Source organism: Falco rusticolus, chromosome 6, assembly GCF_015220075.1.
Source record: "Falco rusticolus isolate bFalRus1 chromosome 6, bFalRus1.pri, whole genome shotgun sequence".
Classification (NCBI taxonomy): domain Eukaryota; kingdom Metazoa; phylum Chordata; class Aves; order Falconiformes; family Falconidae; genus Falco; species Falco rusticolus.
Genome location: NC_051192.1, coordinates 13,058,156 through 13,084,150, shown reverse-complemented (window position 1 = coordinate 13,084,150; position 25,995 = coordinate 13,058,156). Strand labels below are relative to the sequence as shown.

At 45.3% G+C, this 25,995-nt stretch overlaps 1 protein-coding gene across 3 annotated transcripts in view; it reads right to left on the bottom strand.

Annotated features, from left to right (window-relative positions):
- The window catches only part of PTCHD4 (patched domain containing 4), a 92,738-nt gene extending 70,727 nt beyond the window's left edge, over positions 1 to 22,011 (bottom strand). For 2 of the 3 annotated variants that reach the window (XM_037392281.1, XM_037392282.1), the window contains exon 1: positions 21,415 to 22,011. In XM_037392281.1, coding sequence (XP_037248178.1) covers positions 21,415 to 21,840 — 426 coding nt within the window. In that variant the 5' untranslated portion in view covers positions 21,841 to 22,011. Of the gene's footprint in view, positions 1 to 21,240 lie in introns of all 3 variants that reach the window. The other variant, XM_037392280.1, reaches the window with a different exon arrangement.
- Between the last annotated feature and the right edge of the window lie 3,984 nt (positions 22,012 to 25,995).

Here is a 25,995-nt window from a genome sequence, read left to right as displayed (position 1 = left end):
ACAAAACCAGCTGCTCCTGCTGAGCTAAATATCTTTTGCTGGTGCTAATGTAGGCATAGATCTCTCTGCATGCAGCCCAGAGGGATACTAGCAATACTCCCTTACTGCTAAATTACCTGGGACCTTTTCTGTTTCCTTAATAATTTCAGCGTGGCTGCTGCAGCCCCAGCTCCCATCCCAGGGGTTCCGTGTGTCACTGCCCACTGCCATGCCAGCCCTGGGCAGGACACCTTCTCCTCCCTGCTTCCAATGGCACCATCCTCCACTGACTTCTCTCTCATGGGAAAAACAGAGGGTTTAAAATATTTTTGAGATGTCATGGCTTCTGCCTTCCCAGCGCCCTGCTCAGTAGAGGTTAGGGCTGGTGAGAGGTTTAGAAGTCATTTCAGATCACTGGCAAGGAGGAGAGGAGCCCTTGTGCCCTACTGCGAGATCATTTTAATTCAAGTACATTCGCAGGACCTTTGCCAGCAAATTCATCTCTATTTTTATTTTTCTTTAACTGCTACATCTTATCAACTGGAGTGATGGATAATTATCAAGCTACATTATAGAAATGTTAGGATAAAGCATGCAATCCTGGTTAAACTCTATTTTGTCTTAAAAGCTTAAAAATGTTCAACAGAGGGCAACCAGGAATGCCTATCAAAAATATATTGTGTGATAAACATCTTAATAAGATCAATGCAGTTGTTTGTCCTCGTGGTAAGGACATTCCTACTCTACCAAACGTAGGTTAAATAAAGTATTACACTAAAATCCACAAAGGTTAGGATGAAGTCAGTTGCTTTAATTCACCTAAGGTTTTCAAGGTAAAAAAAATAAAATAAAAACAAAATTAAATCCCTTTTCCTTTAAGGTTTAACATATAGAGTTGTTCCTGCCTGCCTTCAACCTCACTGTAAAACTCTGGAGGGATCTTTCTCTCCCCAAACCACCGCGATTTCCCTGTCCCTCATATAGTTATCCATGGAGACCTTATATCAGTCACTCCCTACTGCACAGCTACCAATTAGCAAGAATTCCTGAAGCATGCCTTTCAAATGGTCCCATGTATCGCTGATTTATGTCAGCACAGCAGTTCTCCTGCCCTCAGAGCTGCGTAGGTGCTCTTGCACACCCACCAGACTGTTTGCTGTGCTTGTCCCGGTGCAGCCATTCCGTATGGCTCAGCAATGGAGAGGGAGCCCAGGGCAAGCAAGCCCCCAGTGCAATGCATTTGAGGTAAAACTGCACGGGGGGGGGGGGGGGGGAGGGGGGGAGGGTTCGCTGGGATCAGGGACACAGCAATGGCCACGTGGTCTGTTCACTCAGCAAAAATAAAAGGTATGAAGGTGGCCATAAGAAGCTATCCAGGAAATAATCCTGTAGCTCTCTTGCAATAAAGACCAATTCAGTTATTTCCAGCTGTCTGGCCATGATGAGGTTCAGCTCACCAGTCAGTCAAGCAAATTTGTTTTATAGTCACTGGGAAGAGCGAGGCACACCCATAGGACAACCTTCCCCATCCTAAGGTACAGGTCAAACCCAGACATGACCCCTGCAGTTGCCTGTCTCCCTGTTTACAGCAGAGCCACAATATTACTGAAGACTTGTTCCTAGCTTTTATCAGGCTAAAAAAGTTAGGATATATTAACCCACCTTCAGTGACAGGTGCAAACACAAAACTAGCCGAGCTGTCTTGTCCTTCCTGGCTCACATTAGTCCCTTCACAGGCATGTCCTGCAGGTTAACAAACATACAGACCTTGAGCTGCCTCCCAGTAAAATCAAGGATCACTAGTGTGATTTTTAAGTAAGGGAGATCTATACCCAGAACACCTGAAAGGCAGCCAGAACCACCTGGCACCTCATTCTGATGAGTCCAGGCCTGTGATCCTTGCCCTTATTGCTTTGGGTTTCTAGTTTTTGATCTGGTAATTCGAAAAGAGACAAGAACAGAAGAAAAGTATTTCAAGAGACTCAAATACTCTAGGATTAATAACAGAGAATGAGAGAAATGTTCCTAACACAGATTTATTCCTTCCAAATAAATCAAATTTTGGAGGAATTCATAAGGGTGCAATAGCAAAATGTGATTGTTATTAGAGAGCTCTTTGAGGAGGAGCTTCTGGTGCTGGACATGCTGTATTTCTGAGTGGTCCTTCCTACTTTGTGTCTTCAGTATCACTCTGATTTTCACAGTTTTCGCAGAATCACAGAATGGTTTGGGGGACCTTTAAAGGTCATCTAGTCCACCCCCCTGCCATGGGCAGGGACATCTTCAACCAGATCAGGTTGCTTAGAGCCCCATCCAAGCTGACCTTGAATGTTTCCAGGGATGGGGCATCTACCACCTCTCCTGGGCAACCTGTGCCAGTGTTTCACCACCCTCAGCTGGGCATCTCTGTCAAGAGAGAGCAAGGACAGAAGGAAAGTAGAAAAGGCCATACCTTTGCCTTCTGCTTCCCCTGCACATCCCTCAGGAATGAAAATACAAGATAAACCCTCTCCATCCCAGACCAGCTTACTCCACACCAAACCTTCCCTCCTAGATTATCTTTCACCTTTACATCTTTTCAAGCCTCCTTTATTCTTTGTCCTATCTTCAAGCTCCTCATTGCTCAACTGACCCCTTCATTCTCAAGGTCATATTCCTAATTGTTCTATCTCAGATCCCATCCCAGTTCTTCTGAGAAAAGAGGGATAGATTTGCTGCCCAGTTTACTCCCAGCACAGCTTTGTCCTCAGTTGTCCTAAGCAGGACCTGTGTGCCCAAGGACACAGTGGTGTCCCTGAAGCTGCTGAGCAATACCCATATTGGCTGTGGTTACACACCTGCCCTAGGTGGGGAAGGGTGTTGCGGGAAGATGTTATCGTTGGGGTTAAAGACAGCACAAAGGGGACTGCAAGCACTGGGGAGGTCACTTTGCAGTATGGCTAGCCTATCTGCCACCTTCTTCTCTCCTCTCCATCAGGAGCAGGGTCACAGGCACAGCAGTGAAATGGCTTTAGCACAGATGGTTCAGACAGGTGAAGTGGTGGCTGCAGCCCAGCCCCACGAGATGGATCCAGGGGCGAAGGGTGCAGCTTGCTTTGGATGCTCAGCAGCCTGGGGACTGCTGGGATAGTTTTACTCAGGAGGACAGGGAGGTCGGTAGCTCAGCATAACTTGCTGTTTAGTGGCACAGGTTCACCTTCCACAGGAGACTTGTGTCAGCAGGGTTTCTCAAGTCATAGGCAAGCCTGGGTGTGTAAATCTACCAGGTCAGGTCTTAAAATATCTCTGTCCTTTTGTTTCCAGAAGGCACAGAACCACAGCTCTCTCCCCACCATATACTGTCTTCTGAGTTCGTGCTCTGCCCTAACCAGGACCAAAAGCCCTCGAGGCAGTCACCTTGGGTTCAGCCCTCTGCTTTCCGCAGCCTGCCTCTGCCCTGGTATCATAGGGCAAAACATCAGGCTGCATCTGGCCCCTAAATCCCACAGGATGAAGGATGATGGTAAAAATAATCACCGCGGATGAGAACAGTTTCCCCTGCCCATCCATAATGAGTTCCTGTCCGAGTGATGGCTGTGGACAAAGCAAGCAGGTGGGAAGTGTGCTTGGGGGGTGGGGGGGTGGGTTGTGTGACAAGGAAGTGGTCAATGATACAATAGAAGTGGAGTTTGTTGTGACTGTAAAAAAAAAAATAAATTGGAGCAATGGAGTGGGGTGCCCTAAAGAGACTGGAAATGTGAAAAGGAGGGATGTGGGAGGGAGAAAGTACAGGGAAAGCGGTAATGAAACAGCAGTTCTTATTGCACCCTGACAACCCAGAAAGAGGGCAGGAGAAGGCAGGTAGGAGCAAAGTTGCTTTGACATCCTCCTGCAAACAGCAGAGCTGTGTCTCCCGTGCCCTGTGCTGCCGTGCCAGTGGCAGCAGATGAACACAGCCCTGCTCGGGAGCCACTGCACTGCAGTCCCTGCTTCAGCGCTTGCTGCTTTCCCATCCCCCTCCAGCATCCCTCCTTCCCGCCCCTCCGCAGGACCCCAGGCCCCACCGTAACATCGAGCAAAGTAGCATTAACTCAGGGCTGGGCTTAGCCACCCTAAACTGACCTCCTCCGCCCCCCCGCAACAGACCAACAGAAGAACAAGAAATTTCAAGCATTTCCACCCCAAAAGTCACACTTCGGGCTGGGAACATGGGTTATTTCTTCCTGCTGGCATCTCTTTGCTCCTGGGCATTTGGCTTGCCAGCCCTGCACGGCAATACTGTGTTTCCCTAGACCTGTGTGTAGGGATCTGTACAGCTCAAGAGGATTAAAACCCCATCCCCAGCACTGGGGGTCTCCCCAGTGCCCTGATTACTGGAGGTTTTTGAATGGGGCTATATTTCCCCACCTGCAGTGTTTGCAGGCCAGCTCCAGATCCTGGCAGTTTGATCCTGCTAACCAAGAGCTTCACACTAAGGCATGGGGATTTCCTCAAAAACTGGTTTTCTATCCCAGGACCTCTATGTTTCACATCACCAAGGAGAACAGAGTTTATATTTTTCATCTATTCAAATCCTGCTTTATACAAGACTTTTGTAAGGAGGTGCCACAGGGCTTTAGGAGGGGAAATCCACACTCCTGCATTGCATGGTACAGTTGTGGCCCCTCACCTGTGCAAACTGGGACACCATCTAGAGCTCTGTCAGGTGCTAAACCATGAAGAATACCCAGTTTCAACTAAAAAAAGTTGTGCTTGTCTCCATGGTCTTGTGCACAGCTACTATACATCCTGAAGGATTTTGTTTGTGCCAAAAGGAAACGTAGGAATGAATCACTAAGGAGACAGCAGTGCCTCAAGGGAGATGCACCGAACCCCAATGTATGGATATATGCATTTAAACACTCACACTCACGTATGCAGGCATGTGTATGGAGAACACATGTACCATCTCTCGTATTTGGCAAACTCTAGAAAACTCTAGCACGAATACTTTATATTAATGAATACTCCATATTAATTCTGAATCCATCCACAGCTCAAGCTCAGTGTTAAAACTGTTCAAAGAAAAGGAATAAAATGAAAACCAGCATAAAAAGACAAGAAATGGTTTTTCACTGCAGGCCAGTGCTCCATCTAGCCCAATTTCCAGTCTCTCTGCATTTCTAAAGCATCACACATCAAGACACTGTCTTCCATAACATAGCTGGAAGACACCTTTGGGAGTCTCATTGTGGATTTTCCAGCTCTTCAACAAAAAAAAAAAAAAAAAAAAAAAAGTGAAACCAGCTGCTGTGAAGGGGGAGAAAGAATGCAACTGTTCATTTTTTAACAAAGAAATCCTTCTCCCAAATGCCGGGATTTGAATGAAATTGGCAAAAAGAAGGAAGCAAGATTAATGAATTAAAGCTCTCTGGTGTCCTAGTGAAATCCAAGAGAGTTTATTATCTCAAGAGGGTCATGGCTTTCTCCAGATGGAAGTAAACAAGACAATATTGCACCAGAATGTTTTCTGCCTCTTGTGAATGTCTAATCTTAAAGCTTTCTTGAAGTCCATGGAGCTATAGGCTAAACAAGGACCTAATTCCTTAAGTAAAATAAAAAGCAGAAAATGCTAAAAATCAAGAAAACCTCCTTTCTTTTCTTCTTTCCATATCAACAGAATTAAAAAGCCATAAAACTGTTTGAAAAACCTCCCCATGCACTTCAAATGCGCAAGCTGAAGGGTTTGGGGGGGACGAGGATGGGACCCAAGGATTTTCCCTAAGAGGAGATCCTAAAAAGGGAGCACACATTTTCACTGACAGGTTTGTAGTCCCTCTTGCTTTGTGTGGATCCCACTGTGTACCTCTTCTAATTGTTTCACCTACACTGCTTGAAGTCCAATTCACACACACACAAAAAAGGAAGAAAACCTGCCAAGAAGAAGAAGGAATTGGATTTGCCTGGTTTTATTACTCCATCTAAAGGAAATGTTAAAAAATAAACAGCAGAGAATAAAAAGCAAGGAGTAAAGCGGATCCACAGGAATCATTTAAGCTCTAACAATCTAAAGTTTCAATAATGACACAGAAAAGGGTGCTTTTTTCTTTTTAAATTATGTTTTATTTTGGCAAGCATCTCTTTAATTTTCTCTTGTCTCCGCTCTTCCTGGTCTCTCTAGGGACCAGCAGCCAAACTACTGAAATGCTGCAATAATGTTTTTTCAAAGGCAAGAAGGAAAGAAATAATGGAGAATCAGACAGAGCCACGCATGACATGGCAAGATTTTGGGGGCTGGCGTGGTTTGAAGGCTAAGTTCCAGCTAAGCAGTTTGCAGGCTTAACTAAGCCCAGCCTTCAAACGCAAGGCACTGTTGTGCTCTTACCCAAGTCCTGTCAGGAGCTCCCACTCTCGTGGTGCTCAATAAGACATAACAAGGCACTGAGCAAAACAGATACACTTAAGAACACTTAACACTTCCAGCTGAAAATTCCTCCTTTTTAAGAGATAATCAGATTTCCCACCTTTTTTTTTTTAATCTCAAATTTGGCATCGTGAAGCAATTTCTCTGCCCCGAAGCATCCCCCCCTTCCCTCCAGCATACGTTGGTTTTTAATGAGTTTGGCCATTTGTGAGCTGGAGAGAGCCAAAAAAATGTCTGATTTCAGATGTTTTTCCTTTTTTATTGTAACAATGGACCAGAATCTGGAAAGGGGGAGTGGGAATGAGGCATTTAAGTTGGCCTATATTTATGCATTAAAATATAACTGAAACTGGGGTTCTGGATCTGCATATGAGAAAGCTAACTCCCACTGAAGGTACTTTTGAATTCAGTAGGTTCAAAGGGATTTTTCACCCCCTTATATGAACCATCAGCAGGTAGTTTTTGCATTTGTAAAACCTGTCTCGAGATCACCTTGTAACATGTGCCCTTCATGACAAAATCTTATGTTCTCAGTAGCCCACAGAGATGAAGATGCTGTCACATGGGATTCTCTAACAGCTTTTTGGTAATTCTTATGCCAGTCAAAAAAGTAAAACTCTTGGCAGCATCTCTGCTTTGGGCTTCTCATTATCTCCCACTGCTGGAGAGCTCTTCCACTGGAAGTTTGCTATCATTACAAAGGCTGGCGTTTCTTTATTATTTTAGCCATCCACTGTGGGAGAGCATGTCTCATGCTGCCTCAGCTGGCACAGAGCATATTTGCAATGATAAACAAGTGTTAAACAATAGCGTGCGACAGCCTGAAAATTTTGCATCAGCCCAAACCCTCCATCTAGAGATGAACATGTGAGAGATCCCACGCTGGGATCAATTCATCTTGATGCAGCCTTTGTGCTGCCGAGACCTGGGAGAACCCACACAAGGTATGGCAGACACTGAGGTCTCTGTTCAGACCATAATCACTGGTCACCAGTGAGGTTCTGGCATGGCTCAGGATCCCACTGCGCAAGGTGCTGTGCAAACACACAACTGGAGAAGCTGCCCACGTTCCAGAGATCTTCCCATCTGATGCTGGAGTTTCTTTAGTCACTTTATTTCACAGTATGAACTGGGGATGCTGCCAAAGGAGAGGTCCCTTCCCTCTCCTTCCTCAGCCCGCACCTCCTCCCTGCCAAGCTCAGGAGCAGCAGTTCATGCGGCATGTGGTGAAATGGATTGGAGTTATAATCCAGGTTTATGCAAACTCAATGGGAAGCAAAAAAGAAAAAAAAAAAGAAAAAAAAAAGATGTAATCCCTTCCTTGCCGCCAGCTGGCAGAGGGTTTCTCTAATTCCTGTGCTCAAGCCCCATAGTCAGGTGGTGGTGTGAGCTATGCAACACCTGAACAGCTTCATCCTCAAGGTGGCTGTATTTCACGGCTGAGTATTTGTCCTTTCGTGTGAGTACACAGCAGCTATTAACTTCAAGCAGAGTTTCTGATTTGGATGTGCCTTTTCAGCCAGAACAAGGCTCAAAACATGAAAAGTCAGAATTTAAACTCTGAGGTCCTGAGCCCAGGCTGCCTAACCAAACTCGACAGGGTGGAACTGCCAGGAGTACCAGGCTGCCTGCTCCAGGAGGAGAGAAAAAGGGGGGCACCTCCGGAGGGCAATTTGATCTCCAATGGATTGAATCTCATTCTTAGGGTTTTTAGTCCTCCTAGAGCCCACAGTGACACAAACCCTGATTTAAGTACCTTCATTAAATGCATAAAGTTAGGTTATAGATGTGCTTAGATTTATAAGTTAATGTGCTATTATGAAGAATGAGTTCAAGATGCTAGGTAAGGTGGATATTTAGTTGCTGTGTATAAGAACTTCTGAAGAAATGTAGTATATTCGTTGTAAAGAATAATAATAATAACAACAACCACCACCTTTTCAACTTATCTGAGATATTTCCCTGCAAGACATCAACATTTCCCCCCCCCCCCCCCAAATAGACATTTTACAGTTACTTTAATGTAATACATGGTTTAAAAAAGAAGGCTTTTCAAAGTCCCCTGGAGTGCAAAGTGATCTTTCAATTTATGTAAGTATAACCTATTTGAAAAGATTTTGGTTCTGGCAGACAGGAAGGATTGGACTTTTAGTTTTAAAATAAAAGTGCTGTAGGTGATGGGACCTTGTGGTATCTAACCACCTTTGGATATCAAACAAAAAAAATATTTAGGGAAAAATTCTGATAAATCAAGCCAAAGAGTATCTGATGGTAAACCACTTCCAGATGATAGAAACTCAGCATTTGTCTCCTGAGTACTCTGTAAAATCTCAGTCTCCCTGCTGCAATAAACTGTCAATATCTGGCAATCTATTTTGCAGGAGGATGGCATTTAATTCCGGTTCCTTCAGTGGAAGATAATTCCTTATTCAGATTAATGTATTTTAGTTCTTTTGCAACTGCCTAATAATAATTTCCAAAAAAAGTTTTCCAAAACCCTGTCAGAGATTTGGTGTGAGACACAGCTGCAGTGGACTCAAGAAAAAGCCTTGATTTTCCCTGTGAAATTATTACGAGAAGTTTCTTCTCATGTCAGTGCAAAAGCGGGTTATACCCTAGGTCATTTGGAAATGCTTCACCTGACAGGTCTTTTCTATAAAGACCTCCAGATTTAGTGTATTTCCATCCTTGTGGAAGTTTCATGGAACTTTGGGTTGGTTTTTTGTTTTGTTGGGGGGTTTTTTTGGTGGTTTGAAATAAATGCATGGTGGGATTCAGCTCACCCAATTTTAACCATTTGAAAGGTAAATGCATAATATAAACATTCTTTCTCTTATTCATGATGCCTCTGAAGGGTGAGTTCATCCCCTCCTAATGCAGTTGCTTAGAAAAAGTGAAATACATTGCTTCTGGAGGTTCACCCTTCTCTCCTTTGATTGCATATTGGGGCCGGTTCAGATTAGATGTTAAACACTAAAAGGGCTCAAATTAGAAAAAATAAATCCATCTAAATCCATCTGTGGGATGAATATTCCCATCATGACTCTGTATGAACATCCACAAACTGCTACGTCACGGACCCTTGGTGGCAGGGCAGGGTCACAGCCTGACTGCAGACCAGATCAGGTACCATTCACAGCAGTACATGCCCTGACGTTGTGGATGTTTGTCAAGAAGGGGAGAAGAAATGGCCCGACTTCACAATCCATTACAAACATCACCAGCCTGTGCCTAGAGGCTTGGTCTGCAATCACACTCAGGTTGGACAAAAAAAAAAAAAAAAAGTAGAAATGATCCAGCTGAATATTTTGTAACTATCCAGCTCAACTGAGTTGTTAGGACTATCGGATATGAAAATTTTTCCCTGGCACAACCAGAATATAATTAATGAATGACAAAATTCGACAGGGACAAAGTGGAGCCAATTTTTGACATTAGGGTTATGAGGATACTTGAATTTGAAGTGCTAGGGAACAATCAGGTGATGCACAACATGGCCAAACAACTTCAAGGCTGGCCCATCCAAGACCCACACAGTCAGCTCAAGACTCTAGAAGACAACCAGTTTTGTTCTAGAAAGGCAATGAAAGGACTAAGAAAAAACAGCAATCTATCAAGGCTTCACTGATTATTTAACTGATCACCTACAGCCTCCAAAGCACTGTTCAAACTCAACATACAGAGCTGTCTTTGTCCTGCAGAACTTGACCCGCAAGAAGGTGAAGGATGAAGGACAACATTGAGTAGTGAGATGTCCATACTTGCAAAGCAGTGTCAGAATCAGAAGTAAAACTAAGCGCCATTTCTGGGGGGTTGCAAAATCTCAACTTTAATAACAACATTCTCTTTGACCTTGGTCATATCATTTAAGCAGCACTACATCTTCAATTCAACATCGGCAAAACTCAGCTAACAGAAATCTGTTCCAAGGGAGGTACCTAGGTCTCCCTTTGGAGACCAGAATGCAACCAAAACTCCAGAAAATAGTTTTATTTTCTGTTTGGGTTTCTAACTGCTCTAGTTTTGCCTGTGTAAATTCTCTGACTCAGCTGCTGCCTTGTTTAATATTATCTGTGAATTTAATTCCTGTGCAATTCAATTCTACTTCCCAATAATTAATGGAGATGTTAGATGAGACCAGACCTAACACAAATTCTCCATATGCCTTCCATAAACTTGTTACATTATCATTTGCCACGAATCATCGTTTAAAATCTTTCAGCCGGTTTCCAACCCGCATGACTGATTTCCCATCCAAGCCAATCTGAATTAATTTTTCTAGTAGGATTTCCTCATAATCCTGCACAGGCCAGGGAATGGGCTAGACTGACCTTATAAACCTTTTGCATCTTTGACCTCTTGATGTTACATGTAAGAGGCACGAGGTTGCTCCTAAAGCTCCAACAGCTCCCTGACTGAATTCTCCAGCAGCACCGCAGCACTTCTTTGTGATGGGAAAATCAATGTAAGGGAGAGAAGGATCCAAGTCGCAGCAGAATATGAATTCTGGAATACGTGGTCCTGCACCAAAACCACCATCCCACCCCCCAAACTGCTCATTCACAAAACAGCATCTGAAATGTTGCTCTTTCTGTCCGCTGTATCCTCATTGAAGATGCTATAGGAAAGACCCAGTTCAAACGGTTGAAGGGTGCATGTGAGTTCCTTTGAGTTTCATTCTGGGCTATCCTCTGTCCTGGTTCCCTTTTACTTAGCTGCTCTAATGCAAGTGAAAAAATATCCTATTCTGCCTTATTTTTCCTTGTAATTTTTGCTACTTTAAAGAGTAATTGGGTTTTCCACAAGAAAAGTATCAGAATCATTCCTAAAGGAGCTTTGTTCAGATCTGTTAAGTGGTGACAAATGGCCTGTTTTAACCTTCCTTTTGAGTTGATTATTCTGATGAAAAACCACTGAACATATGCAATTACAGTATTTGGCATTTATATAACACAAATTTCCCTTCAAGGATGTCCTCCTCTTTCTCCCACCTCCAAAATCTTGTACTAGGAGCAAGAAGATGGTAAAAGTTGTAAGGATACAAGCTTTATTCTTTTAGGAGAAAAAAATACCTTTTCTTTAAATTCTTCTCAAAAACAAAACAACCAATACTTTACGAGAGCAAGGGAGCTCTTACGCTTATCGAGCTTGTGAAATTTAATTTAGGGTGTATATTTAAAGCATAATACTTGTGCTAATCTTGAAGCCTGGGGAAAGAAAAGGTCAGAGAGATGTTTGTAAATATACAGAAACATTCACGTTTCTTTGCTGGTGTCCCAAATTTCTGTGCAATTTACAATAATAAATCTGTTGTGCATCAACTGGGTGACCCGTGGTTTTTATGTGCAGGTGGAAAATTGGTTTTGGACAGGAAAATAATGCTAGTTCACAAAGAAACACCGCTGGTAGAGCATTTACTGCCACACCTTCCAGTCAATCCTGAAGAGAAGTGGGTTTGCCTGCTGGATCCAAAAGTCTACCTAGTGCAATCTCTTTTGGAGGGTGTTTTGTACTTATCTGCAAATAAAACCTTAGTCAGTAGGATCGGAGTCAAGAACATGAGCAAACTGAGTTATGGATTTTTAAGGAGAAAAATGCACATGAATATTTCCATGTTGCATCTGCTCAGCACTGGATTTGTTAATGTATTTTGTTAATGAATCAAAATCTACTCTGAGACACCATCCTGGAAAATGGTTAGGGAAAGGGTGATTTATGTTTCAGTCACAGGTCCCATCAAACAAGAGATTGCATTGCATAATGAAGTACTGCTAACAGCATCTTTCTTCTTAATGAACTGCAAATTGTTTTACAAACTAAACCTGCTTGGAAGACTGGAAGTGAGGATCCCTTGCCTATCAAAACGCTGCCTTGGTCTCCACTGAAAAACAGCATTAACAAGAGCCAGAGCACCCTGTTTGGGGGATACATACATTTGTGTCCACAGAGACTGGGTAGTGTCCTCAGCCAGGCAGGATCCTGCCCAGCAGAGCTGGTGGGATGGCTTCATTTCTTTGTGATTTTCAAACCCGAGTGACTTCTCCTTCTCCAAAATTTGAACATGGCAAAATATTTCCTTTTAAAGTAACTCTTAAAATTCTCCTTTATTTTCCAATATAAAGTATACTGCGAGAGCAAAATATTTTGGAAATAATTTTGAAAGAATACTTTGACAGAACCATTTCAACAACAAAAAATGGAAGCATTTTCTTAAGGTCCTGTTATAATGAAACTGTGGGAATCTACCCTCCTCTTGTCTTCCTCCAAGACAAAATTAAGGCCAGGATATACGCTGTTTCACATATGCTTTTGATTTCAACTTCTGATAGGAAAAGATTCAGTTGAAATTTTATGGGCTGGCCCTACACAGAGCACAGTTAGCGCGTGATTTTGCACAGGTAGTATGTGATTAAGCGCAGAAGCAGCAAAATGCTCCATGGCCACCTCTGAATCGTAGCACCCTTTATGAAGCTGTTGACACAAGCGCAAAAATGCACCATGTATGTGGTAAGAATAACATCAGACTGACAACACTTGTGTAACACTGGTGGAAACAGCTATGCAAGGTGTAAGAAAAGCAAGACCCTGTCTTACCCAAGGGCAACTTTTCCGTCATGCTTAGGCACCTACTTGGGCATAAGTTTTACGTGCCCGCTAAACCAGTCCTATAGGTGATGTTTACGCTCCCTATATGTTGCAAGAGGATACATGTTAGGTGTTTGGGCATCCCTGTGGTGGTATTCAATGGCACCTCCCAGGTGTCCCACGGACTGCACTAGGACATTTATTGTGGCAGACTGGCCCACGAGGAGCTTGATCTTTAATCCCAACTTGTGTACCCTAAGTAGATGGGCTGCATTACACTTAAAGTCTCTACCACGTGCATTGCCCTCAGAGGCATGGGACGGGTCAGAAGAACAGCCCTTTGCCTTCTCAGATGCCCTCAGAGCAGACAAGCAGGCTTTAATACTTGTGCAATTGGTATTTTTAAAGAAGAATTATTCTGGGAGATGCCAAAACATTTGCCATCATATGTATTCAGGAAACATTATACACCTGTGGTGCCAAAGGACTTTTTCCATCTTGGTTATAGATCATTATCAGACCAAAACCTTTCTGCAATATTAGCCAAGTAGTTACATGCCAGCCTCACAGCTCACGATCCCCCCAGCAGCTCCCTGGCTGTGGTACCAGTTTGCTAGCAAGAGTGGACTGGAGGAGGGCATGTTTGGTGCCAAAACACAAAAAACAGAGAGAAGAGCTGAGCTGGCTGACTCATGACTGTGGGAGGGCTGTCTGATGTGTGCCAGGCCACTGCTGGGCATGTAGAACTGGCATTGTGGAGGAATTAGCCACCGATGTGTGAGCAGGGTTAAGGAGAAAAAAAAGCTTCAGAAACAAAATTTCTGTGCCATACCAGAGCTGCCCACCAACAAATTATTCTCTTTGCCCTTGAGCTGATTCCACAGTAATTCTTTTCAGCTGGAAATCCTCCCACTGCCACTACTTGCTAGTGTCATCAAAGATCTCCAAGCACTTCACGCAAAGCTCCTGCTCCCACATGGCCTCACCAGTGTAAAAGTGAGGCTGAATCGCACCCCGTGAATCCCAGGCCTAGGGCAACGGCACGTGCCACTGCACGTGATCGTCTCTGCAGTGCTCAGGAGCTTTGTCACTGCTCTCTGCCTTTGTCAGATGCCTCACAGCCCCGCTGCTGAGAACTTCCTTTACTATCTGTTCTCCACGTGAGCATCTTACACCTTGGTAGGTAGGAAAACAGAGAACAGGACTAATACAGTGAGCGACAGAGGTATAAAAGACTTTATAGCTTGCCTTTTCTGCCTCCCATTGCCTTCCCTTCTCTTTTCCATCACACACAGCTCCTGCTTTCCTACATTGTTGAAGACTTTGTTTCATCTGTGTCTGAAGCTGCTTTTCAGCGCCAGCGCCAGCCATGCACGGCATGTCTCGCTGTTTGCACTAGGAGGGTGCAATGGATGTGGGGTCTGCATAAATTAAAAGATTTCTGTATAAATGCAAGATCGTGATTTTACTAACTCAATTCACTCCTCTTGGAAAACCAGTCAGCAGGTTTTTCCACCGTGACTTCTGTAATAACAACTGTGCAGAGCTCCTCACCAGGGTCTTTTATTTCTTAATGGCTGAAAAGGTTTAATACAGGTTTTGTTCTTAGATTACTGTTTTCAAAATGTCTAGCACAATCTTACCTACATCACTGCTTACCAACAAAGATAGATATGTATGTAATATACATAATCACATATACATAAAGGACATTAAATAAATTAAGAACTTTCTGGACATATTTATTAATCTAATTGTGTCTTAAAGTTCCTCTCACTTCTGCCACAGAACATATATTTAATCAGTTAATGTTGGTTTAAAGATCTCCTCTCTGTAAAAGCATCTTCCTCTGGCTGGGAAGATGACACGTCCTCTTTACTAAGGCTTGTCAGTTGTATCCTCTTGCCTCGCTAGCATGGTGGTATCTGAATTTGTTTTAATTCTTGCTACAGATAGCAAGAATACGCATCCATTGTAAACCCAGAGAGAGAAGTTCAGAGCCTTCCAACAGCTCACACAGCCAGTACAGTAAGGGGCTCCAAAGACATTTTGTAAAGGTATAGGGATGGCTGAAATTAGAAGTTATGTCAACATAGAAACACCAAATATTTAGTAAAGGAAATAAAAAAACATTTTCTGTCCAGAAATTAGCTATTATAGGAAGATGGCAAAGTGCTACTGGACTTTCTACCTTTAGCAAGCGGTTGATATCCGCAGTTTGAGCAGTCACTACTAACTGAAGGGGCTTGCAGTTGTGTCTTCCTTTTCTCTCTGCCCAAACAACCTTCCAGTTACTTCTTTATTATTATTCAGATCACAGCAAGGTCTCCAGAAGACCTAGCACTGCATAAAAGGCCATGTCCTCCAGCAAGTGCTGACTACCTAAAAAGCAGAATAGGTGCAAGGAAGAGGCATGAAGCAGCTGACCAAGGCCATCTGAGAGGTCAGTCGAGAATATTTTCTTTGCAGTCTTCTACATGGCCACTGCTCTCCACTGCTAGATGTGAAGGAATGAGCCCCACACTCAAGGAACCTGCTGTCTACAGCCATGGTAGGGTGAAAGTGGAATTTACCCCAATGACTGATAAGGAGAGTTAAGTTCATGCCTGAAGCAATGCAAAAAAAGCACCCTAAACCTCATCCCGGCTTTGACTGGTTTCTGCTGTCTTTCTGCTTTGATAGGTTTCCGCAGTCTTCGTGCTCTTTGTTTATGTTGGGATACCTTGTCCTGGTACAGGTTAACCTGGTTTCTTGTCCCTGGTGCAGTCAGGGCTCATAGCCTGGCCTTCCTCCTAGGAGTGTCTTAATGCTTGGTCTAGCACAGCTAAGAAAAAGATCTTTCCTAATGTACTAAGCAGAGGAAGGAGCAGAGAATTTTTCCTAAAAATGCAAGGAAACACTTCATTTCTTGCCCACGTGGAGCAGACAGGCTGTCTAATCATGTCTGCAGGAGCTGACAGCTTCAGGGACATCTCCTAGCAAGGGCACAGCTAACCGGTCACAGGCACCAGCTCCACCAGCCCCTTCAGGAGCCCTTCCTAGTCCTGTCAGACAGCACAGAAACACAGCTGGAACAGCAAGAGGGTCTTTTCATTATTTTTTTCCCCAAAAAATAAGTTTTCTAACCTGTGAGTCAGAACAGGCTACTTGCTTTCAAACATTTTATGCTTGCTTTTGTGCTATGGAGCAGCTACTCTGAGCTCAGCCTGCCCAATCCTGTCTTGATCCGGAAGGCTGAGATGAAAACTATCTGCAGTCTCCAGCCTTCTTCTTCTGATCTTCTCCCTGCTCATATTTTATTATTTTGCTTTATCTTAGCAAAAACTTAGCAGCTTTTGCCAGCCACAGAGCACTTCACAGGACCTGAGCCACAGGCTTGGATTGGGACGGGTGGTATCCCAAATGGGTGCAAAGCCACATTGCCTCCAAGGAAGCGTCTGGTCCTTGGAGTCAGAGAACTCTTGTACTTGGACCAGCTTTACTGAAGGAATAATTAGTTTGTGGATATTATTGATAAGCAGATGCCTACTCTGATGTAGGTGGGCTGTGGTTTTCTATCCTCTCTGCCCTATGGAGCTGACCCATGCCTCAGGGGCATATAAAGAGGGATTAGTCTTAGAGCAGTGGGAAAGACTTCATAAATGCAAATGGAGCAGGACTCTAAAAGTACCTCTGTTAGTGTGAGAAAAGTTGAGAATCTGGCCCCTAGCAAATCTGCAGTTACAGGTTTCAAGATGCTAAGTGAATACAAGCAACTTTTCTACTTAAGCAAGAAAGGATTCAATATCTAGCTGATGTGTTTATCACAAATGTGGTAATAGAGATGTCTCTTTTATTGGCTGCTATTTAGCCTAGTGTTCATAAATGACTGATATTTAATTAATCGAAAGCAGTATTACAAAATGCAGTCTGCTTTCAAAAGCTCATTTTAAGCACTGTTGTATTCATTCTGTTCTCAGAGAGATCTGTTCTAAATTATTATCTTTTCTTAGACAAACTTGTAAATAAACAGGAAAACAAACAGTAAAGGTGAAATACCTGAAAAAAATGCTTTCATGCCTTTTTTTTTCCCTCCAGGTAAGGACTGTGTCCAAAAATAATTTTCCTTCTTCGTAGTGATTTTTTTTTCCTGATAAGGACAGCAAATTTGCTGGGGTTATTGGTAAATCAGGGTCAAAACCCAATCTCCTTCCTCATATCTGATCATACACAAGAAATAAACCCCGTGTAATCAATAATACTGTCTATACCAATTAAAAAATGTGCCTTAGACCATACTCTGGCTCTGGGGGCAGAGGTACAATATATCCAAGCAGATACACTGCTATCCCCAGAACGGAGCAGATAGACCAACAAGGAATGAACCCGTGCCCATGCTATCTGCGGAGTCATGCACAGGCACTGTCCTGGAAGTTTGGACAAAAATGATGCTGGGATTTGTCAAAACTTGCAATTTAACAGTATGATGACTAAAGGTCAGTGCTCAGTGTAGACTTGCCCAGTCTTTACAGTTAGGGTGCAGTCCAGACCCCAAGCACAGGAATATTGCTTTTTTGTCCTGGGCTAGGGAAAGCATAAGCAATCTTGCTCTAGGACGTATCTCAAAAGACTTCATCAAGACTTCACACATCCAGCATTGTTTTCCTGCTCCACCACGGTCTATCTGCATGACCTTGGGCAAGTCACTCTTCTGGCTGGGCTGCAGACTGCAGCGTAGCATAGCAATAACCGTGAACAGGCTAGACAGTGTCCCCAAAGCATTGGGAGCAAGGCATTTTCCTACAGCCTGGTTCACCTGGCCTTTCAGAAGAGTAAACTAGCCTACAATGACCCCTGTGTTGCCAGAGTGAATTTTAAACCAGTCCAGGCATTTGAAACCCCACTGCAGTCTGCACTCTGAGTGTAAGTGCCATCTCTCTGCTCCTTCTCCGATGAGCGGAGAAACCAAGACTTTCTGACTTAGAGGGGCAGTGAAGATAGATGTATCCAAGGCTGTAAGCTTTCCCAAAACAACAGCAAGTTATGATTAAACAGTCATTACCCTTCACAGCCAGATTTTCTAAGCAAAAGCCAAGCAGTTTCAGTACATTTTGCAGCCCAATAACAGCTGTCTCAAAATTGGAGCATTTGCTGAAGCCTGCTCGCACGGTTCCCATGAAGTTCCCATGAAAGACCTGGCAAAAGCTCACCCACACCCAGGCTTCAGCCAGCCTCACCCGAGAGGAGTGAACCAATTTGATCTCTAGCGGGAGATGAGAAGAGGGACAAAGTGAGAGCAGTTCACCAGGATTGAAGGAAAGAAAAAACTACAAGATGTTTTTGTCAATGATGGAGCAGAAGATAGGTTGGGACAGCTCAACATTGTCACTGTGGTTCCCAAACCAGTACAAGTTGACACTTGACTCGTGTCAGCTGTGAACTAAACACATCTGGGACACCTTCACAGTTTGGAAACTCATGGCTTGTCAACCCACCGTATTGTTCATAGAAGAACTTTATTCAATCTGAGGCCATTATTAAAAGACCAAGACAGAGAAAAATCTACCAGTATTGGTCAAGCAATGGGTCCTTTGAGAAAGTGAGGCAACCTAAAAGATACTGAAGGGTCTTTATGGTTTAACTGAGGAAGCTCCCAAGGTCAAGGACTGGTGAGCGTGATGAACATTGGCCCACATGGAATAAGGGCAGGCAGATTTGTCCCTCTTGTTTGCATTCCCATGAGGTCTAGCTCCTTTCTGCCATGACTCAAGTAAAAAGAAATTTAAAAACCTCAAGCCTACAGCCACAGGAATTGTGTCCCTTTGCTGAACATCCAGAAACTGATCTACCCTGGTGGGTGCAGTGTCTGGGATATTTTTGGTTGAACACATCTAGACACCCCAAAACATGCAACACAGGCCTGGGTTTCTACAGCCTTTGCTCAGATGTGCAGAGAGGGAGGTCAGAAAATAGCCTGGGAGCCTGCATTAAACCAAGATTTTGGCCATAGCTTGAGGGAGAGCAAGAAATGTTTGCTCACAGCTTCCTAACCCTTGGTAGATGGGACAACAGAGATGGCAGAGATGACCTAATGAATTAATCTAAACCAAGTAGTAATTTACTCCCAGCAGCTGAAGCCAAAGAGACCAGAGGAGGTGAGTTTCTAAGAACACACCATAGCTGAAGGCTGGCCAGGTTGAGGGCTGACCGTGGTCATACAAAAGTCTTTACTGTACCAGAAAAAGAAAAATTGTGGCAAAGCATGTTTCTCTTTCTCAGTGACACCAGGTCCTCTCCCTATCCACAGAAATGGGTTGTAAATGTTAGCTTTTCTCTTAAGTGTAGTCACAGATTTTGGCGACTTTGCCTCCCTTCACTGAGAAGTGGGTAGAAAGCTGCCTGCTCTGTCCAACTTTAAACCTAGATACTTCAGAGCGTTTATTCCTTCATCCAGAAGATGATACACAACAGCTACTTGGGGGATTGGAGGTGCCAGGCTGGTATTCGGCAGTGCTGAGAATCAGACATCAGTGCTTTGGGAAAACCTTTCTCTGTGTGAATTATCTACCCATCACTTTATTCCAATAAATCACTAATCAGACCATATTATTTTTTTCCTTTGCTTTTGTCTCTAATAAAGGAGGAGCTATAGGCACTTTCCTAGTAAAAAAAAAAAAAACCAAACAAAAAACCAACACATTGCAAGTGACCCCATCCTAGTTTCGCCAAGATCAGTTAGGGTTTCTCTACACAAGAAAATCAATCTGGATTGAAAGAGTAGAATGACTCTTTCTGTATAAAGATGGTTTATAATGATGTTAGTCTAGTTTATCAGTGTTTTCCACTGCACTAGCTGAATCTTGACTTTAGAAATAAGCAAAAGGCGAAGAAAGCAGTTTAATTCTGCAACAGCAGGATGGTCTTCACAGTGAACTAGAAGATAGAAGCTGTTCAGGGATATTTAATCCAGACTAACCCATGTTTCTGAGCATGCCTTGCACTCGGGACTCAGGTGCAGCAAGGACACCTTTTCCTTTCCACACACTCAAACAGCCACAACTCTGCACAAAGCAATTACTGTTAACACCTAGAGCAACAGAACCAACCCCCAGCTGTCCCACCTGGCCCTTTTACTGAAGCAAAAAGACCAATAAAAATCAATCTGTGTTTTCTCTTCAGTTTCTGGGGCAGAGACTGGCTTTACTTCTTTTTCCTGGCAAATGAACAGCAAGAAACAAATGGTAACTTCAGGATCTGGCTGGTACTTGTGAGAGCACTACCTCCCTCATCCTTGAGGATCTCTGTGAAAAAAGGGGGAGGGGGAACCCCAAAGACCCTCTCTGGTTTACAAGCAGGACCGTACCCTCTTCCTTATGACCCGAGCCGTGAGTAACTAGTACACTGGGGAGTTTGTTACAATCTGTTAAATAAATCCTGCCTCTGGTGCAATGCCCGGGGGAGCAAGCAGATATAGTAATTCACAGAAACTTCTTTCAGCAGCCACCTGCAAACTTTGCACTTTATTTGCCCATAGCAGGTTAGTCCTGGTGAACTGGATTGCTCTAGATGAGAGGGAAAGCAGATGAATGCTTTTGTGCCAGGGAAATACTCCTGGGATCATTTGTGCCAAATTGTTTATTTTTTTTAATTGGAAGGACTGAAACTTCTCTCACCTTTTACCTTGTTTCCCCTTTTCTTGAAGCCTCTAGCTGATGGGATCTGTCCCAGAACTCCAGCTCATCCATCAGTGGCAGAGTTAATTATGTTCACACAGAGAAAAAAAATTCCACCTCCCTTCCCCTTCTTGCATGCAGGTAAAGGAAAAAAAGCAGGACACCTGAAATCGCTCCTGGCCCAAACCTCCTGCTGCTCCTATGGCACTCGCAGAGGCAGGGAGATACAGGAGCTCACTGTGCATTTGAGGAAAGCCTTTTCTGGCCACATTGGAGATCAATTGTCCCAGCACGGCAGCGGGGCTGGAAAAGGTGATCGTGAAAGCCCAGCTCCCAGCCCCTCGCCGACTTCCTGTCCCTTTTCCCCGATGTATGAACCCTCCAAGGCATTGCAAGGTCTCCCGGTCCGGAGGCTGTCCTCCACTCCCTGCTTCTCCTGGTCCGTTAGCGTACAGTCCCCCCACCCTCCCTTCTCGTACAGAACAATAGCAAGGCACCGGTTTCAGCTGCTTCCCGAGGAAAGCCCAGATCACACACATTTAGATATAGAGAGATAGATAGGATTATATTTCTCTTTGCTGTTTAGGACAAGAAATGAAGTGCTGCCTCTTTAATTGGCAAAAGCATGCAGTAAGAGCATACCTTTAATTTAGTGTTGGGATAGCTCACTTGCACCCTGGCTGTTGTCTTATTGGAGAGTGCAGCCTGCCTCAGATCCTCTAGCACTGAAATAATATCATCCAGCACGCATTTCTTATCCTGATTTCTCAACACACACAGATGGGAAAAAGTATAATTATAGCCTTTGTAGTTCACCTTCATTTCCAGCACGGCTCGGTGGATCTGCAGGATCACATCAGCCTGATGCAAAATATTGCCTCCGGGTTTGGAGAGGAGAATCACCCTGCCATACCTCCCCGGGGTGTGCAAGTCCGAATACAGCTGGCTTTTGGATTGATCGAGGGAGAAAAGGCTGCTGGCTAAGCTCCTCTCGATCTTGGCCAGGCTGTGGCTGGGGGCTACCAGGCTCTCCAGGTCAGTGTCAGGCTGGAAGCGGTTGAGCAGGCTGAAGCCGAAGATGATGGTCAGGACTGCGGGCACAGTGAGGAAAAACACCGGATGCCTGCTCACGAATAAGCCCAGCTTGTAGAAAAACGACTGGAGCCCTCTGTGTATCACCTGCCGCAGCATCCTCCACCAGATCCAGCCTGCAGATGCTCCTGGCCGTCTTAGAAAGCACATGTGACATGTGTAGCTCCTTACCCCTTCCTGTCAGTTTCCCTTTCTCTCTCCCTCTCTCTCTACTACTCCTTTAAAAGACTGCAGCAAGTTGCAGCAAGACAGCCAAATATTGATCAATGGGGTGTGTGTGCGCGTGTGTGTGCGTGTGTGTGTGTGTCGGGGGTGGAAGGGACGGGGCAGAGGAGGGAGGGGGGGAGGGGGGGGGTCCTTGCCTTGCTTTTTTTTTTTTTCCTTCCCCCCGCTTCTTTCCACCCTCCCCCCCAGCCAACTAGCATCCCCCCCTCCCGGTGCCCCCCTTTCGGCGGCGAGGCTCAGGCGTTGCACGGGGAGCGCTGCCGGCTCTGCAGTGCCCGCTCCGCGCAGCCCCGCGGCGGGCACCGGTTCTCGGGGCGGTGCACCGAGCGCCGGCAGCGCCCACCCACCCACACCCCCCCCGCAAAGCACCGCTGCTCCTTTCCGCCCTACACACACACACACACGCGCCCGGAATTTGCCGGGGCGGGAGGATGATGCTGCATTTTAACATCCCCCCGACCCCACCGTGCCTCTCCCTCGCCGCGTCGTCCCCCCCCCCCCCCCGCCCTGCTCCCCGCCGGCTGCCGGAGGAGGGAGAGCTTTGCTCGGAGACTTTGCGAAGCGCTTTCCCACAGCAGCAGCAGCAGCGGCAGCAGCCGCGCTCCGCTCTGGGTGCCCCGGTCCCGCGGCTGCTGCATCCCCCCGCCGCACCCAGCCCTGCCCCGGCCGCGCCGTGGCTGATGGCGGGGCCGGGGACCCGCACCGCTGCCAGCCCAGATGGCCACCTCTCCCCTTTCCTCCATCTGCAGCCCGCGGTCGCCCAGGCGGAGCTGCCCCGTGCTCCTACGAGGGGGACAGTGACTCCGGGAAAGGCTGGGGGTAAGGGGAGGGAAGGGGGACGGAACTGCTCCCCCCTGCCGCCCGGCAGCGCGGCACCTCTCCCCCCCGCCGCCAGCACCTCCCTGAGCAGTGACCCAAGAGAAGGGGGACTCCAGGGGCTCCTGACACCTCCAGCTGAAAAACAGCTTTTCCAAGCAAAGACACCAGCAGACCATTACATAAGAGGAGAAAAAATCTGCAGCTCCCCGGACCAAAGGAGAGCAGCAGAGAAATGCATGCATTTGCAGCAGGAGAGCTGCCCGCCAGCTCTCCAGGCAGCAAGCTCCGCTCCTCCAGGAGCTTCGGCCAGGACTGCTTGGGACAGCACGTCCAGCCCTAGCAGACCTGACAGCCCCTTGTCGGCAAGGCAGGAGAAAAGGCAGGCTTGCTTTGCAGGAGCTTTGGACTTAACCCTTCAGTCTAACTCACAAAACAAACCCCCAAAAATGTAGATCTCTGCTCTGTGTCCCCCCCCTCCACCAAACTCCTACTGTATTTTAGCTAGTTTTGTCAAGCAGAAATTGATTTATTTGGGACAGGACCAAGGACATTGTGCAAAGCCTGAGAGCAAGGTTCTTCCATAATAAACTCTCACAAAACGGGAGGAAGGAGAGTGGAAACTGGGGAGCTCAAGGCTGTCCGTTAGCACACTCTGTCCGATCCAGGACTAGGCAAAGAGCTGGCTATGGTCAGCTTGAACTAATTAGTAGTGTTTTGGAGAAAACCAGCATATTCGGCAATCCCTTTTGTTCCGACATCCCTGCGTGTTTGAAGGGGACATGCAGGGAAGCAGCCCCGTTCTCTGAGGGCTTTGGAGGGCTTGTGTTAGGTCGCAGGGACAGCAATTCCGACTGGGAAGCTGAGGTCCTGCTGAAGTGGGGAAATGTGAAATTCTTCTAAGGGATGCAACAGGGAGGCTGGGAGCATTGCGTTGGAAACCTAACCTGACTGAAATCAGTGGCTAAGGTTCACAACCACCCTGGTAAAACTAGTTTAATTTTTAGGTATTTGAATGGCTGCTGCAAGCACAGCACACCTTTCAAACTCAGGCTGCTTCTATTTAGTGGCCTAGATACTGCTGATCTGGAGGTGCTTGCAAATGAGCTGGAGCTTTTACAGGCAACAAGAAAGAGAGGTCGAAGGTGGGAAATTCAGTAGAAAAGGTCCCATCAGCCTCCTATTTGCTCATCTTTAAAGCATTGCCCATGGTGGAAATCTGCCTCAACAACCCCCAGAAATGCTAAGCTCCATTGGTACAAATTACAGCTCTTTGTCTATTTTATGGTGCACTTATGCCAATGGTTGAGTACTCCCAGTGAATAAAGTCTAAATGCACAGGCTTTATTGAGCCTTTGTACTTACACACATGAGACCTTGAGTGGGAAGTCGGAACCTGATTCCTCATTTCTACACACGCAGGCTTGTAATAGCCTTTGACAGAGTGTGTCACCGTACCTAAGCTATGGGTGGTGCTGGCAGGGATACCTTGTCACTGTGGGCTTCAACACAGGCTGCAGAAGCTCTGCCTGGAGCCTTTGTGTCCTTGGTACTTACTGTTTCTCTGGCTTATATGGTGTTGGTACCTGGCCTGGCAGCTGCAATCACTTCTCTTGGTTGCTGTGGCCTTGCCCAGTAAGCCTTCAACAGAGCTGATCATTACCCAGGAAGCCGGCCAGATCTTCCTGTTGACCACAGGAATTGTTCAGGACACAGAACAAGAAGTCTGTATGTCCCTAGAAGGAACAGGTTTCTCTAGTGCCTGAATAATATATGGCAAAGGATCATTTTTTTCTGCAGCTTTTCCCAGGCTTGGAAAACTTCTGTCTGCCCAGGATGCTGCAGTGGAGCATTCAGTCACAGCATTCCTGAAGCACAGACCATGCAAAGAGAGGGCAAATAAATATGTACAATGACAGGTGTGACTGAGCACACACTGCCTCCTTCCTGAGCAGGAAAATAAAGCAATATTGCCAAAGGGCACTGGCGGTTGGTCTTGCCTGTCCCTTGGAGTACCCAGTAACAAAGTGCAATTCAGCGTTAGTGCCCCTGCAGGTAACGTGGATGATGAAGTGATCAATGCATTAGGTTGGTCATCTCAAATGGCAAAATCCATGGAGGATGTAAAGAGTCAGTTTGAAGTACATCTCAGAAACAAGCAGGGCATCAGCACCTTTTCTGAGAACAGTGTTGGGATATGCTGTTATATATATCCTCCCTGGTGTCATCCAATGAATCCTCTTTAAAGGGGAATAACCAACGTGTCAGGGATGCTAGCTGGGGGAACTGAATGATGGTTCACAGAGCCTGGAGCCCAGAGAAATAACACAACACAGAGAGATTTGAAACACTCAAATATTTGAAAAAGATTCAGCTTGGAAAAAATGCAACTGTATCTGGAGAAAATAATTGGACTTGCCTCTTGCCTACTCACAAAAGGAGAGACAGCTTTGGGAAAAAATGTTCTGGCACAAAAAAAAAAAAAAAAAAAAAAAGGGATTACAGCACAGGAAAATGTAGATGTGGTTTTGGAAAAAAAACATCACATAGCAGAAAGTCAAAGCAATATACATTGACTTGCAGAGATACCTTAAAGCAGGTAAGGAATGGTCCCTCTGTGTTACCCTGGTGTGGTTGGACTGGGGACTGTGTTCAGCTCAGGTAAACCTGTTGATTGCTTAAATAAGAATTATTAATGGGCTCGAGGTGTTGGCATAGGTGCACTGATTAGGTACTGAAGGTAGAGCTGGGTGCCCAAGAGACAGATGGCCATACGCTTATTCACAAGAAAGTGAAGCTACAAACAGTCCTATTGACACAGTGATTTTAAGTTGTTACGGTTTAATAGCTGGGTGGATATAGTAAAAATTAATGGTACAAAAAGACATTAAGTAGTGAAAAAGCAGAGGAATAACTCAGAATAGCCACAGGGGCTGTGAATATAAGGGTAAATAAAACAGACTTCAGATCAACTAGCGGTTCACGTTCACACACTTAGAAGATTTTGTACTTCAAATTGGGAAAGAAAAACTCTGGTGTGATAGTTTGTATTTTAGAAATGTGGATTTTAAGAGAAACTCCCTTAGCAGCTCTCGTTTAAGTTCTGAACTTCCTCAAACTGCAGAGCTAGCACTACACAGGAGCCAGGCACGGAGGGCAGGGGTGGAAAGGGGGAGACAGACAGGATCTGTGCATGGTGCTGGGGGATGAGAGCAACGGAGAAAGGGTGTAAGACCTGGGGTGACCCTTCAGGGGAAAAACACC